This window comes from Elephantulus edwardii, unplaced genomic scaffold (genome assembly GCF_000299155.1).
Source record: "Elephantulus edwardii isolate Elephantulus edwardi_28Jun2011 unplaced genomic scaffold, EleEdw1.0 scaffold00010, whole genome shotgun sequence".
Lineage (NCBI taxonomy): Eukaryota > Metazoa > Chordata > Mammalia > Macroscelidea > Macroscelididae > Elephantulus > Elephantulus edwardii.
The window spans coordinates 4,887,279-4,905,100 of NW_006399760.1; the positions used below are offsets into that span (position 1 = coordinate 4,887,279).

Genomic DNA, 17,822 nt, shown 5'->3' on the forward strand with positions numbered 1-17,822 from the left:
TCATCATCATCATCATCATCATCATCATCAATGCATCTTGATTGCATGTTTGATCAACTTCTGACTGCAAAAGTTGGTAGAAATCTTTTATTTCCTCCTCTTTGGCTCTAGTTGTCAGTGCATATATTTGAATTATAGCGGTATTTACTGGACTTCCTTGTGTGCATATGGATATTATCCTGTCACTCACCACATTATATTCCAGGATGCATCTAGAAATGACTTTTTAAATTATGAAAACAGCACTATTCTTCCTCACCTTTTCATCCTTGGCATAGTAAATCATATAATCATCAGATTCAAAATGTCCCATGCTAAGCCATCTCATTTCGCCAATACTAGTATGTCAATATTTATGTGTTCATTTCTTTCTTAACAATGTCCAGTTTTCCTACATTCCTGCTTCTCACATTCCCCGTTCCAAAAACTAGTTTCTGCTTACAGCTGTTCCTTCTTTATTGAACTTTGTTAAATAAAAAATAAACTCACTTCCTTTGCAGCCTTGTTCATCTGAGCCATCTCCACAGTCATCAAGTCGGTCACACTGGAGGCTCATGGGGATACATTTTTTATTGGTGCAAGCAAATTCATCCTTTCTGCAAGGTCTGGCTTTATAAGTCAGCTTATCTAAAGAACAAGAAGAAAAAATGATTATTCATTAAAAAAATCAAGAGGAATTTATTGATCATCTAACTTGCTCAACATTTCCAAAATAGCTTACAAAATGTGAATAACACAGTCCACAATCTTTTATTTCAAGCCCTTGCAGACAAATGTGTATTGTAATCAGATTTAGTCCAAAGTTCCAAAGTATGTTAGACAGAGCCTCAGAATCCTTGCCTCTGAGGAGCCAGCCGGTTTAACCCTTTCCAGGATGAATCTGTTTGTTTTCCTAGCAGTCTATGGTACCCTCATTACTCTTCTCCAGCACCACAGCTCCAAAGCATCAGTTCTCCTTCGTATCCTCCTTGGTCATTGTCCAACTCTCTGATGCATAACAAGTGATTGCAAAGACCATGCCTGTATCAGACACACCTTAGTCTCCAGAAAGACACCACTGCTCTTCAGTACTTTGAACATGTTGTAAGGAGAGATCAGTCCTTGGAGAAGGACATCATGCTTGGGAGGGTGGAGGGACATCGCAGGAGGGGAAGGCCCTCTATGAGGTGGAATGATTCAGTGACTGGGGTAATCGGGATGGGTGTGTCAGAGAGAGTGTGATTGGCACAGGACAGAAAAGAGTTTAGGGCTGTTGTACATATGGTCGTTATGAGTCACAAGTAACTCAAAGGCACATAACAACAACAACAACAATCAGATTTACTTTTATTCTAGAAAAGCATTGCACATTTACCTTATACAAACAATGCTCTTTTTTTAAAAAAAAATCAGATATTAATGTGGTTATTACAAAGGTATTATTTAAACCAACTTTCCTCAGACTCATCAAAGTAACAGGATTAATTTTAAACCAGGGAGCTCTGGTGGTCTACTTGAGAAATGACACTGCCAACTTGCTGTCACATGGTTGAAATCCATCCACTTTTCCATGGAGAAAAGGTAGATAATTTCCTCCTGTGCATTTTATAGTCTCTGCATACCTCCTGGAAGGTCAGTTATGAGTGAGTTCTGACTGGTCAGCAGATAATAGCAATAGTACAGCTCTGTATCCTTTCTCTAATCTATGTATTATGTTCTCGTTAATAGAGACTCTGGCGAGATCTATACATAGTCATTTTCATAAATGAGACATTAACTAATTATTTTGAGTATCCTGTCAGAAGATTAAATTTCCTTCAAAATATACTCAAACATACCACATGGTTGCTAAAGTATATAATCTAAAATAATTGTTGTTGTGGTTGTGTACCGTCAAGTCAGAACTGACCCATAGCTGACCCCCCAGCAGGTTTTTAGGGGCAGTTAATTGCATGGGAGGGAGGAAAAAATAATTACATTATCTTATTCTATAACTGAATCAATGATTACAAATTATTTTGATTTACCACCACAGTGATCTTCATCTGAGTTGTCCCCACAATCATCAATTCCATTGCACACTTGCTCTAGCTGCAGGCATATTCTGTTATTTCTGCATCTGTGAGGTCGTGTGGGTGGGCAGAGAAATGTGACTGAAAAAAGAAAAACCACAGTATTTCCTTTGGGAACAATGACTTACAAAAAACTGTCCTTTTGTCTTCCCATGTCCCTCTTTGTTTTCAGATGCATAACATTAAAAATATATATTTTGTTGTGAAAACTTACTACATGTGGAAATGGGCAAAATCTACGATAATAGAATCCTTAAATCATAGTTATTCACATTAAAAAAAGAGTGCCCAGCTGAGATTGCTGGATGAAATAAGAAAAATGAGTCAAACTTCTTGTTCTCTTTTCCAAATGCCTTATCTTAGCTGACTTCACTTGGTGTACCAAATTAATTTATACCTACAAGTTACACAATGTGGCAGGAAGCTCAGCCATCTGGAAGAGCTATTTCCTACAGAATAGAGGTTGAGCGAGCATATGTTACAGGCCGAAAATTTTAAAAAGAGACCATTTAGTAGGAAAAAAATATCCCAGCAACACTAAAGTTATCTTCCTTCTTATCTATCTCTACAAAAAAATAGTGCAGTTAGATGTTTGAAGTCATAAAAAAGTTATTTACTGTTTATGTGCATAAACGTATATGTGCTTATGTGGTGGAGTGTGTGCATTATACTAAGGACACACAATAAATGCCAAGTTATTTTATACCTGTACTTCATCACTAACCAATCTAAAGACTTCCATTCTTAAAACAGGAAACATCTTTAATTACTCTTTATTTTACATATGAAATTCTCCAAGTTTCTGTCCTTGGTTTCATTTTTTTTACTTATGTGTTCTTCATTTAGATATTTTAATTTACCCTGAAGACTTTAAATTATCTATCTAGTTATAGCATCTCTTGATTTGATTACAAAATATCTTGGGGATTTAAAAGTCATTAAATTCATAGTTGAACTCTTATCATCTTTGTGTGAATACCTTCCTCTTCAGTTACGAGTTTCTTTTTTATTTCCATAATTTAGTCAGTAACATGCTGTGGTCAGAAATCTAGTACTTGTTCTAACTTCTTTTCTCTCTTTTACCTTCAGTTTTAATTAGTTACTAAGTTCTGCTAATGTTGTCCGAAAATCTGCCAAATCCTTTCTATTTTGTAAAAGTTAAATAAATTCACAATAGCTCAATTCTCCATTGTAACTGTAAGAAACAGCTGCAGTAGACTCTCAAATGTCCCAGTGTCATTCCCACTCTTTTATAAAACCTCTACAATGCCAGAAGACCAATTGCTGTAGTATACATTAATCTAAGAATACTGTTTTCTATTTATTCATACACTCCAGAATAAAGCTCAAGTTTCTATGAGTTCCATAACAGGCCAACCATTATCTGACCCATGTTGCTAGCACAGACTCATTTCATCTTTGCCATGATATTCTAGCAATACTACTTTTTTGCCACTTCTTAAATATGTCTCATTCCTTTGGTCTCTACCTTCTTGTGTTACTTGAAATCTAGTTCTTTTTTCAAACATAGTTAGTTCTTCTCTTTCTTAATTTACTAAAATATTTTGTTTAAAGACTACTGATTTCCTATTATCACTTTAAGAATTTGATTACCAAATTCAAATATTCTATTATTAAAACAAAAAACAAGAACCAAAGATCAATCTAATTAAGGTCAAGTATTTGATTAGGCCTCTTTTTCAGTGAATTATATCAATGTGTTAAGCAACATCTCTCTCAACCCACTGAAGATTGTAGCACATTCCTTCACAGTATTTTCCCTTTACCCCGATCAACTCTGATATCCTAAAAATATTATTTCAACAGCTTCACTAGCAAACCAACTATAACTTATCATCTTGGCTTGGTGAGTTTTTCAAATCCAGTATCTTTTTCTTCAAGGTCATTGATTATCCTAGAAAGTTGTAGACAGCTGATTTCAAGGCATGTCTTTTCTCACATCAGCTATCATAAGCTAAGAACATGAACATGATAATAGCTTGATTTTATTGTTTTCACAAATGGATTCATTTCAAAATTAATAACTGAAATACCTCTAAAACTGCAATTTTCAATAACACCAGTCTCCACGTAACTTTTCTTCAGTTTCATCTTAAACTATAGTCAGTTGACATATCTACTGTGTCTCTATTCACCAATAACTTTATTTTTTTCATTTTTCATATTTTCATTTACTTTTCAATTTATATTTATGCAGAACTTACTATATCCTAAACTCTTAAAGATTTATTTTATTCCTGTGATGCTGGCCTAAATGTTGGCATTTTTTAGCCATTTAAGTTATTACAGTCCCCTTTGGTCTTCAGCTACCTTAACTGTAGGCATATGATCTTGCAAATCAGCATGATGTTGAAAATTATCAACAGCTGTGGGACTAAGACTTGAGGTGAGCAACAGTTGTGGTCGCAAGACTTGAGGGAAACAGGAGCAAGAACCCGCTAAGAGCGAGATCCTGGTGACGGTGGTGGAGAGACTGTAGCATAGCCATGGATAAACTGTGGCAAGGTGTGACCTGAGGCTTCTTGTATTTGTGCTGGCCACAAGTTAAACGTTTTTGCTGTTCTTGCCAAATCTTAAAGGAGAAGCTGACTTACTACTGCTCTGAGGCAAAACTTGCTGGATAATTTGGATTTGATTACTAAACTGAAATCAGATCCTAGACTAATTGAAGGAAGTTTGGCTAAAACCTTGACTAGTATTGGGTGATATTCTATGCCTCACTCACTCTGTAACTTACTTTCCTAATAAACCCCATTCACAGTATCTCAACTGTGAGTCTGTGAGTCAACAACTAATAAATAAACCTCTTGCTGTTAGTGTGTTGTCTCTAGTGGCACTGTGGTGCTGAACTAAGGCTCATTATCTATTTTCTGCTCTGGGGCAATGAGAGGCTGTACTGTTACTCCTTCTGGTCCTTTCAGAGATATTCATGGCTCTGTGCCCCACAGCCCATTTTCTCTTTAGTCAGTTCCACCCAGCATTTATTTTCTGTTCTCTCTCTCTCTTGTTATAGCTGTCTTACAAAATCCAAAACTATGTAAAAAATGAGCCATCTATTATCTCAACTCTGTATCTAGGAAACCAGAAATAGTTTATTACATTGAAAGGTCAACTAGTATCACCAAGTAGAAACGCTTAATAAAAGCTGATGTCCTTTCAACGCTAATATGTATAGTTATGCTACTCACCTACTCTATGTAATAACTTAAATATGTATTTTTTCAAACTTTTTTACAACACCAACACCTCACACTTTAGAAATGAATGATCTGTTTTCTGATACACAAAAAGTGGAAGTAAAAATATGGAAAACCTCAACATTTTATCAAATGTTACATAACTATTTCCATCAACATCTTTATCTTTTTTCACTTTTATAAACAATAGTAGGTATCTTTATTTCTATGGAAAAGTAATTTATCTAGCTGCTCAGAATTACATCTTTTTCTTTTCTCCTCATGACTCATTCCATTCTCTTTTCAATACTACTTTGTCTTTTACAATGTTAAGAGTCTTCTGCCAGTGACAATATTGAAGATGTTGGTGTTGTACATGACTCTTCTATAATCTTCATCTCTCCTTTACCTCCATCCCAGCATAATTGTAATTCCACAGTATCTATTACCATCTTTTATGCTGATTACAAGTTTACATTCCTAGACCATATCTTGGGAGCTCTGGTGATCTAGTGGGTAAAAAGTTGTGCTGCCAAATCAAAGGTGGGTGGTTTATACCCACCAGTTGTTCCATGGGAGAATGATACGTAATCTCCTCTGGTGCTACATACAGCCTCTGAAAATGTGCTGTAGGGTATATTACAAGTTGATTATGACTCCACGGCAATGGATAAGTGAGGGAGTAAGTGAGACTAGACTTATCCTTTAAGCTCTAAAATCAAACTCAAAAAGTCTACTTGAAATCTGTATTTGAACAGATGAACAAATGCATTCAAACACAATCATCTAATATTTACTTGTTTACTTAGCACAGGCCCTGTCTCGTATTATTTTGATTCAATGTTGATATTGATAATAAGGAGAATGCAAAAATTCAGAAATTCATGTTGTACTTCATATACTTTCAAACTCTCTCAATCCTGGATGAGGAAGTGATCCTAGGTGTTTGAATCCATAAATTTACCAGGCTAATTAGAACAGTTTCCAAACAATCTCTGTTCCACTCATTACCTTTATGATAGAAAATACCCAAACAATCAAAATGATAATTTCCTCAAATAGCAGTTTTTTACTTGATTTTGGCAGATAAACTCACACATATATAAATATTGTTTGCTCCACAAACAATGTAATCTCATGATTCAGTGATTCTCTGGAGCTCATTTTGAAAGAAGGCATAGAAGAACAGGAATTAAAATTTAGTTATATCTCTCAGCACTTGTTCTGTCAGGAAAAACGCTTCACAGGCTTCACATATTTCAGGTTTTAAATACCTTCAAAAGAAAACTACCTCTTTGATAGTGGAGTGTTCAGTTTTGTTTTCCCTGTAATGTCAGTTTTAAAAGTCATCATCTATCTAGAATATTGCTTTATCTCAGTGCACCAAACAACAAAATACATTTTAAGTATAACACTCATAGTATGTTTTTGCCTGTTCACTTTTGCAAGTCACCTGATGTGCTATTTAGATAGATATACAATGCTAATATCTTTCTGTGAAGTAGAAGTAAAATTACTTTTTCTATAATTAGATACAAAGAATGGTAATATGAGTAATATATCTGTGAAAACAAAAAATCTTTTATTTTGGTAATTTAAATGTGTACATTTATAATAGTTACATAAGGATATTTATAGCCAACATCAGTTGGGAGTAACAAGAATTTGGATAGTGAATGACCTTTGTTATTAAGATTTTCAAGTTTAAACATTGAATCACTGCTAATTTCAGTTCTCTGGCAAACTTTTATAATTCATCTCTTTCAGTACCCTTAATAATAGATGACTTGCAGAATTATTATACTTATTATTTTCACTTCCCACATAATCATAAGTTCAAATCTCTCCTAGTTAGTATAAAATGTGATTTGGTGACTTTCAGAAATTCTTTATATGCCTTGTTCCATTTAAATGGCAGACTATTATAAATGGTCCCATACAGGATATTATGTTGTTGATGCTGTTGATTGCTTTCGAGTCGAGCACAACTCATAGCGACACTATGATCAAAAGGCCTGAAGCCTTTCTATAACTATAGACATTTATCAAAGTTCGTTGATGCTGTTGATTGCTTTCGAGTCGAGCACAACTCATAGCGACACTATGATCAAAAGACCTGAAGCCTTTCTATAACTATAGACATTTATCAAAGTTCATAGGATTTCCGAAGGCATGTTGTTTAGGAAGTGGATGCCATGCCTGCTTCCAAATACAAGCTATAGTCTATTTTTTTAAAAAATACTGTTTACATCTATTATAAAAACAAAAGCAATTTTCTATGGTTATAAACTTGCTCACTAAGCTACTATGTTGTTTGTGGTTAAATTTGCCACATCAGGGATTTATGTCAGTGAATTAGATCAGGAAGAGGGAGTATACTCTAGAGCTATGAAAATGTCATACCACACATATCAGGGGCTTCATCAGAGTTGTCTCCACAGTCATCTTCTCCATCACATACCCAGAAATGTAGTTTGCAGAGGGAATTATTGCAAAGGAACTCATCAGATCTACAAATGTTTCCACCTTTAATTTACAAGGAGAAAGAGAAAAAGAGAAACACATCATTGTTGCCAGTAAGTAGGACAAATATAGATCTAACTCAATACACAGTATCTAGGTTGGGTGGGCTTTTATTCTTTTTAAAAATATTTAGTTATTTATTTTGGCATAATGCTACAAAGTATAGTCCATCTGATTTCAATTCATAAAAACCATCTGTGTGCAAGAGTAGAAATGTGTTCTACAAGGTTCATAGTGGCTGAGCTTTTGGAAATTAGTCAAATAGCCTTGCATCAAAAGTGTCTTTGTGAGGGAATCAAACAGTCAACCTTTTGTTTAACAGCGGAGCATATTTATTTCATACCACTCAAGGACTCCTGTATAATACTGAAAACAAGTAATGTCCAATATAGACTCTCTTTCCTTTCTCTCTAATACATTCATACACCCACACCCCCACACACACACACACAAACACACGCATATATATATATATTTATTACAGAGATATAGATAATAGAGATAGTCATAGACAGAGATAGACATAGAGATAGATACAGTGTTGGTTTTTTTGAGTCAAAACCAACCCATAGCTGACACTCCAGTGGGAGTGTTCAGAGCAGTTAATAGCATAGAAAGAGACTGCCCATCCTTCATCCATGGGACACCTAATAGATTTGAACTGTGTGCCTTTAGATTACAGCATAGCTTCATACTGCTAAGCCACAAAAAAACCTCATTAAACACACAGACACCACACAGACACCACACATACACACAAATTCTCTCTCTCTCTCTCTCTCACTGTCCAAAAGTTTGGAACTTATTCAAACCTGAGCCACCACTGGATTTTCACAGTTGTAAATTCATTACAAGTGACTCATAGGTAACCCTCCATCTGGTTTCCACAGCTTTAAATTCCACAGGAGAGGATAGATAGATAGATAGATAGATAATAGACAGATATATATGTATATATATGTATGTCTCATGAATATCACCACATTTGAAACTACTTTAGTATTACCTTTATACATTTCATCTTCTCAAAAAACTAAAATAAAATGGCTCTTTTCTAGTCTACATTATATTTAAATTTATACTATAATATAAGCATGAAGACATTAATGTACTAAAATATTCACTTTTATTGTTCTTGTTGTTGTTGTTATAGTGTACTGTCAAGTAGCTTGAGACTCATAGTGACCCAATGTACACCACCACTGAGGCCTGCTCTATTCTGAGTCCGTCTCACTGACTCTGACACACTTACCCTTGTTACCCCAGTTACTGAATCAATCAATCTCATCCAGGTTCGTCCCCTTCTGTGCTGTTCCTGCACCCTTCCAAGCATGATGTCTTTTCCAAGGACTCATGCCTCCTGGCCACATGCCCAAAGTATGTGAGACAGCTTCAAAAAACCTAGCCTCCAGGGAGAAACTTGGTTTAACCCTCTCCAAGACAGACCTGTTTCTTCTCTTGGTGGTCCATGATATGTTCAAATATACCACAGCACCACAGCTCAAAGGCATCAATTCTTCTGTCATCCTTAGTCATTTTCCAGCCATCTGGTGCATAGCAAGTAATTGTGAAGACCATGGCCTGGATAAGGTGCACCTTAGTCACTAGAATGGCATCTTTCCTTCTAAATATGCTGGAGAGGTCCCTGACATCAGATTTTCCAAAGTCAATTCATCTTTTGATTTTCTGACTGCTGGTGCCAATATGTTGATTGTGGAGCCTAGGAAGCTGTAATTGTTACCAACCTCAATCTCTTCTCCATTTATCATGGTGCTGTCAAATGTTCCAGGGGTGAAAATCTTTGTCTTCTTTATATTAAGCTTCAATCCATGCTGGAGACCTACAGTACTTGACCTTCTGCAGCAAATGCTCAGGTTCTCTCCAGTTTGAGCAAGCGAGGTTGCATCATCTGCCTAACACAGGGCTTCCTCTAATCTGATGCCACATTCTTTCTCATAAAGCCCAGCCTCCTAAATGGTGTGTTCTGCATAAAGATTAGAAAGGTATGAAGACAAGATTCATCCCTGATGCCCTCCTTTCTTGATTTTGAACCATGTAGTGTTTCCTTACTCTGTTCTAAAGACTGCTTCCTCGGCCTAGGTTTTATATGAGCACAATCAAATGTTCGGGAATTCTTACTCTCCTCAAAGTCAGCCACAATTTGCTGTGATCCACATAGTCATATGTCTTTGAACAGTCAATGAAATACACAGATAAACATTCCTCTTCTACTCTCTTGTTTCTGCCAAGATCCATCTGGCACTGGCAATAATGTCTCTAGTGCAACAACCTTTTCGAAACCCAGCCTGTACTTTTGGCAGTTCTCTGTCAATGTACTGTTGCAGTCATTTTTGGATAATCTTCAGCAGGATTTTGCTCTGTGTGATTGTAGAGAGATTGTTCTGTAATTTCCACACTCATTGGGTCACCTTTGTTCAGTAAAGAAACGTTATTTGTCTTTATAATTATAAAATGAGCAAAGTCTGGAAACTAGACAAGCTATTGATTAACAAGATCACTGAAAATGTTTGTGTTGTCACAGTAACACACAAGCATTTCACTGTATAATAATAAGAGAAACAGATATCACAGTTTCACTTTAATTCTCATAGAAATTGTGTTATAAAGCACTAATTTTTAAAATGCTTTCTTTCTTCTTTTGCTGTCTTCTCTTTTAACACAAAAAGGAAACCAGAAAGAGTATAGGAATATTCAATGATTGAATGAAACCAAACTTTCTATAAACTTTCATCAAAATTACAATTTAAAAAATAAAGACAATTACTAATTATGTCCAGTATGTTGTTGTTATATGCTGTTGAGATGCCTGTGACTCATAGGAACCCCATGTACGTACAACAGCTCTAAACCCTGCTCTATGATGTGCCAATCTTACTGTCTCCAACAAACCCACCCCTGTTATCCCAGTCACTGAATCAATTCATTCATCGAGGGTCCTCCTCTCCTGCACTGTCCCTCCACCCTCCCAAACATGGTGTTCCTCTCCAAGGACTATTATGTCCAAAGTACGTCAGCTGAAGCTTCAGAATTTTTGCCTCCAAGGAGCAATCTGGTCTCGCCCTCTCTAAGATGAACTTGTTTCATCTCCTAGCAATACATGATGTATTCAACACTCTTCTACACCACAGCTCAAAGGCATCAATTCTCTTTCTATAATCCCGAGTCATTGTTCAACTTTCCAATCCATAGCAAGTGATTGCAAAGATTATAGCCTGTATCAGGCACACCTTGGTCTCCAGACAGACATCCTTGCTCTTCAGTACTTTGGAAAGGTCTCTGACAGCGGACTTCCACAATTCAATTTGCCTTTTTATTTCCTGGCTGCTAGTACCAAAAGTGTTGATTGTGGAGTCAAACAAACTAAAGCTGTTAACAATCTCGAGCTCTTCACAGTCGATCATGACGCTGCCAATCAGCCCACTGGTGAGAATCTTTGCTTTCTTGATGTTGAGCTTCAAATCCACATTTAAGGTTATGGTCAAATACAAGATATTACTACAAGTTTATTAAATGCTTTAAGATGTAGGATTCTATAGTAGAAACTACAGTGATTGAGTAGTTAGGTACTATGTTTTTGTTGGTTGTTTTTATTTAATGTTCTTTTCCATATTCACCAGCGCCCATATACATTAAAGAAATGTGCTTAAAATATTAAAAAATGTTGAAGATTTAAGGTTAAGAAATATCTAGAGAGTTTGGTGGAAGACCAGGAAATATAGTATCACATATTGTGCTGGGGAAAACACAATAAAATGAATATAATAATATTCATATATATTATAATGAATATAATAAGAAATGAGTACTTAGTACATTCAAATGATGCCAAGAGAGTAGGTTGGTTGGAGTGGCTTCATGAGATGATTGTAGTTAGTTATTAAATGATAAAAAAGAAGGAATGGTAGTGAGTCAAAACATTTATGTTTAAGCAGGAAAAGGAGGAAAAATATAGGTAGTCATATGAATAAAGAAACCTGCCTGGTTGGTTTTGTACAGGAAAAAGAAGTTACTGCACATATTTAAATGATGTTGAGACTAGCCGAGTAGGCAAGTAAAGTTTAAGAAAAATATAAAATACCATGAGCTACAAAAAACCTCCAGTAGTGTGAAAGTGTTGAGATAGAGAGGAAAATTAAAAAAAAAAAAATAGTCCTAGAGTGGAGTTGAGACAATATTTGATTTTAAGAGAAAAGGAGATCAAATATTAGAATGGATGTAGGTGACTTTGTTAATGTAGTGCCGAAGCTTCTATTATTGTTTTGACATAAATGGAACATCACTAACTGAGAGAAACAAAAATAGATGTGGCTTAGTGAAAGAATTGAAAAAGAAAGGCAACCTTTATAATTTAATATTATTAATGCAGTAAAGATATGTTGTTGTTGGTGTTGTTGTTATGTGCCATTAATTCACCTGTAACTCATAGTGATCCCATGTACAACAGCCCTAAACCCTGCTTAACCCTGTGCCAATCTTATTGTTTCTGACATGTTCTGCTCCCATTACCCCAGTCGCTGAATCAATCCATTTAATTGAGTGTCTTCCTCTCTTGTGCTGTTCCTCCACCCTCCCAAGCATGATGTCTCTTTCCAAGGACTGGTCGCTTCTTAAAACATGTCTAAACTATGTCAGACAAAGCTTCAGAATCCTTGCCTCCAAGGAGCAGCCTGGTTTAACCCTCTCTAGGACAAACCTGTTTGTTTTCCTAGCAGTCCATGGTACAGTCAATACTCTACTCCAACACCACAGCATCAATTCTCTTTCGATCATCCCTAGTCACTGTACAGCTCTCTGATGCATAGTAAGTGATTACAAAGTACATAGCCTGTATCAGGTGCACCTTAGTCCCCAGAACGACATCCTTGTTCTTCAGTACTTTGGAGAGGTCTCTGACAGCTGACTTTCCCGAATGCAATATGTCTTTTTTTTTTTTTTTTGCCTGGTTACTGGTGCCAAGAGTATTGACTGTGGAACCAAGCAAATCAAAGGTGTTTACAATCTCAGTCTCTTCACCATCCATCATGATGCTGGATGCTGCCAATCAGCCCAGTGGTAAGAATCTTTTTTTTTCTTCTTGATACCTTTAATTTCTTTATTCTTTAATCTATATTGAAGGCTGAATTTCTTGACCTTCTTCAGAAAGTGCTTCAAATCTTCATCAGTTTCAGCAAGCAGAGTTGTGTCATCTGCATAATGTAGATTGTTGATGACTCTTCCTCCAATCCTGATGCCACATTTCTCCTCATAGAGCCCAGCCATTAGACACCCATAAGAACGGAGCAGAGGAACACTGTATGGTTCAAAATTGGGAAGGGTGTAAACCAGTGATGTGTCCTGTATCCATAACTTTTCAATCTACATATAGAACAGATTATCCAGCAGGCTGGGCTCAATGAGGAATGAGGATAAAGGAAGTGAAAATTAAGAGAATGTTTTCTATATCTGAGTACTAATTTGACCTTGGTAATAAGAATTTATAATAATCTGAAAATTTCCTGTGCAAACATTTAACTGAATTGATGTATATTAAATTGTCATTTGTGAGTATAAACTACTCCAAAACACACTATCAGAGCCTTGGTGAGTTTATAAAAATGAAGATCATAATGTGAGACTTCTGGTAGTGAGACATCTGACACTGCAGGACATGGGGTCACATTCTTTAGAACCTTTACAATGCTGAGCTCTAAAAGATCATAATTCTAAAGTAATGTCATTTATCAAAATACAAATAAAATAATAAGACTATGCTATAGTTAACAACTCTGTCTAAAAACAATAAAAGAAGACAATATGTATAAAGTAATAATAAAGAAATTAAAGGTATCAATATCAGTATGTGATAAAAGTACTGTTTGGGTTAAAAATAAAATAGAATATAGAGTATTCATTTTTTCAGAGTAAAATCCAAAGAAATAAATTTCATTGCATTTTCCATTTTGCAATGGATAAAATGCAAGCAGAATTTTTGAGTTTTTGGCATCCTCTGATCATTTCCAAAAACACCATTCATTTACATTTCTCTTGTCAATAGGGAAATATGAATTCTCCAAAGTTTGGTAAATTGCTTTTAATAATTTTATAATTTTTTAAAAAGAACATTGGGTTTGCCACAATTTTTATTAAAAAAGAAAAATATTAAAGGAGTTATGATTGTACTATTAAAGGAAAGGTTTTGTGATAATTTACTAAAGTTTTCCTATTGTGCTAGAAAAAGTTGTATTTAAAGAAAATATATCATGTGACTAGCACATTGTCCTTGAACCTAACTCAAAATAACTTTTCTGGAAATAAATGATATGTGATGAATGTACTTTCACAAGAAAAATGTAGATTTTTGAAAGAATACTTTAAATATAAAATACCAAGAAGAAGATTTAATTTTAAGATTTAGGATCAGGGAAATATTTCCCTTTTTTCAAGTCATGTTCATAATCAGCACAATGAAAACATACTTTAAAAATTGAAAAGAAAATATTAATCTGCAGTAATTTATGTATATATTATAATTGAACCTCCACTTGCCAGTATGCCACCAGATCTCCCTCAATTATAACTGAACTTCTACCGGTATCATAGAAATCTGGACGTGTATATCATCCCTGCAAAAGTCTCTGGAGTTCTCATTTTATTTGGGTTAAGAGATATTTCAAAATGTAGAAGCTCTTTATAATTTCAATAAATAGCTTAAATACTATTTGAGATTATAATAGCTAAAAAGAATGTTTACAGTTTTTATCACCAACTTTGTCATAAGGAATAATGTTTGTGAATATAAACTAAAGTAAGTTTGTTTCTTTTACTTTGTTTCCCCTTTAAAATTGTAAATGTTGATTTTAGATCTAGAGTGTTTTAGAATATAACGTTTACAAAAAATTTGTTAAGATTCATCTAAACTTTAGAAAAAGCTCTAAAAAAATAGTATGTAAGGGAGAGTGAAGTTGATACATTGTACATGAGTGCAGAAGGATTTCCTTAACCCTTCCGTAGTCTGTATGTCAAACTGTTAGAATTGGCTTCAGTATGAAAGCAGCCTCATGTTGCAATTTTGTATTGCTCTTATGCAACTTATTTTCATGAAATTTAATTATTAAAATTAAATAAATCCTAACAATTACCCTGTCCTTCCTTCACTTACTTGGTAGACATTATTACAGTTCTGAGGGCTATTTAACTTTAGTTGAATTTAATAACAGGAATAAATAAACACCAAAAAATGTAATAGAAACTGTAGTGTTAGAACTTCGAAAAATGAATTTTCTATCCATTGTGTTAGCCCCCACTGGAGGCATGGTCTCCAACTACCTCAACTATGGACACATGGTTCTGCAAATCATCAACAACTGTGGCCACATTGTGGCAAGACTATGGTGAGACTATGGAATGACTGTGGAGAAAATGCAAAGAAACTGTGGCAAGGTGTGGCCTGGCCTGACAAAACCCTGGAGGTGGAGCCAAAGTTAAAGGTTTTGCTTTGGGATGTTTGAATGAAGAACTGACTTGTGACTTTTAAGAGACAAAGATGCTGATGATTCATAAGACCGTTTTTCTGTGCAACTGAATGGAAGCTTGTTTTGTTGACTGAAAAGCTGTCTGAACTAACTGAGGCATTGTGTTTTGATGTTAATCTGTCTTGGGGCTGCTGTTCAGCAAATCTAAATGTTCACTATGCAATATCATTTTTCTCCCTCACTCCTCCACTTATTTTCCTAATAAACTCCCTTCTTTGAGTAAATTCTGATCCAATGCAGGAGCACCGATAGGTGCAGGAGCTTGGGGAGTGTCATATCTGACCATATCTCTATTTGTTTGTACTATGAATCTTACTGATGGGAGGATTTCCCCTATATGAAGCAGATAGAAGTCAGATTTGACCACTCCTATATTGTGTTTGCTTGTTTTACACAACAGATTAAGAAACTTAATTGCATTTCAGTGATTATTGTTATTTGCAGTTACATAGTTCAAAACCATGAAAAAGTAATTATCCATAATTGGTTTTTGTTTTTCTTTTCTCTCTGTAATTTGTTACTCAAGAGTCACAGAAATTTAATTTCAATACTGACAGCAACAACTCTGATGTGGAATTTTGTATTAAAATATTTTTTAATGATAACAGTTGCACATTTTGTTTTCTATTTTTCACCTAATATTCAATTCCTCTCAACTTAGTCGTTGTTATCAGGGTTATATATGCCAGCTTAAAGAGTAAGGTGTACCTGATTCAGGCCTGATCTTTTCAATCACTTGTTATGTGTTTGAGAGCTAAACAGTGAATAAGGATGGCTGAAAAAAAAATTGATGTCTTTGAATTGTGCTGGAGAAGATTGCTAAATATCACAAAGACTGCCAAAATAACAGATATTCCTTAAAGAAAGTGTAGCGAGAGTGTTCCTTAGAAACAAGGATGGCAAAGCTTCATCTCACATATTTCGAGAATGTTGCTAAGAAAAAAGTATATTTCTTGGAGAAGGACATCATGTAGAAAAGAGAGGAAGACTCTAAGTAAGATATAATGACACATTATCTACAGCAATGAATGCAAGTATGACAAGATGATGAAGGTTGCAAGATAGGACTGATTCAGATCTAGTGTTCATAGAATAATTATGTCATATTTGATTCAACAGCATATAATAATATAATAACTGCAGTTTGAACCCATCACCTACTCCTCAGAGGAAATGAAGTACTCTCCTGCCATTAAAATTAAAGGCTAGGAGGCAATATGAAAGATGCAAATAGAAACTGCAATGAGTTACCATCTCACTCCAGTAACAGTGGCAAAGTTTAACAGGGCAGCAAGTAATAGATGTTGGACAGGATGTAGTGATAAAGGAACTCTTATACATTGTTCGTGGGATTGTAAAACGGTGCAATCATTCTGGAAGGTTGTTTGGTGCTTCCTTAAAAAGTTGAATATAGAAATTCCATATGACCCAGATATTCCACTGCTTGGAATATACCCTTGGAATATAAGAACTGAGGCACAAACTGAGATTTTTACACCAATGTTCATAGCAGCATTATTCACCACCGCAAGAACATGGAAACAGCCCAAATGTCCAACCACAAATGAATGGATTAAGAAATTATGGTACTTTCACACAATAGAATACTATGCAACACACAGGAGCAATAACTTTGTAAATTATTACCTAACTTGGTAGGGACTCGAGATCATTATGCTGAATGAACTAACTCCCACAAGGATAAATATTGTATAAAACCATTATTGTAGAATGAGTATAAGGATCCAGGAGGGGTGAAAGAGGCTAGAAGCAGAGGGATGTTGATGTACAGGGGAGAAAGGGAATTCATGATTGGGTTATACAATTTGATGAGGGGGGGCCGTGAGGGAAATTTTACAAAATTCCAATACAGATTTGAACAAATTCTTTCCATTTCCCTAACCCCCCCATTAGATTGTGCAACCCAATGATTAATGCCCCCTGCCCCCTGCACATCCACATCCTTCTGCTTTCAGCCTCTCTATCTTCCTGGATCCTTATACTCATTCTACAATAATGGTTTTATACAATATGTATCCTTTAAGTCAGCTTTTCCAGGTTTCAGTTCAACAGGCAAACTCTTTAACTGTGGCTATATCTCTAAGATTATCCTGGTTACAGTTCTCCATCCTCTTCATAGCAGTGCCTCTGTCTCATTACCTTCTCTCCACCACGGTTGCTGTTTTGTTTTTTTTGTTTGTTTGTTTGCTTTGTTTTGTTTTTTTTTTACAGTGTGGAAAACACTCTCTTATACTGGTCCCACAGCTGTTGACGATTTGCAAGATTATGTGTCTGCAGTTAAGGTAGCTGAAGACCATTCTACCCTAATAGTGACTAATGCAATGGCTAGAAAAACCAATTTTTAATGATTCTGATACCTCAAATGGCAAGAAGTCATTTACAATCTGTAGATCAAACACAATATAAATGTGTTCAGTATAGTAAGCCATAGGCTGTTCCTAATTTATCAAATTAAATTAAATAATGTGGATGAAAAACTGTTGTTGTTGTTATGTGCC

At 35.3% G+C, this 17,822-nt stretch overlaps 1 protein-coding gene across 1 annotated transcript in view; it reads right to left on the reverse strand.

Moving 5' to 3' along the window:
- LRP1B (low density lipoprotein receptor-related protein 1B) overlaps positions 1–17,822 on the reverse strand; it is a 2,414,068-nt gene that overhangs the window by 201,381 nt on the left and 2,194,865 nt on the right. The window contains exons 72-74 of the mRNA XM_006880809.1: positions 7,652–7,774; positions 2,007–2,132; positions 490–627 (exon numbers count right to left, since the gene is read on the reverse strand). Coding sequence (XP_006880871.1) covers positions 490–627; positions 2,007–2,132; positions 7,652–7,774 — 387 coding nt within the window. The remainder of the gene's footprint in view (positions 1–489; positions 628–2,006; positions 2,133–7,651; positions 7,775–17,822) is intronic.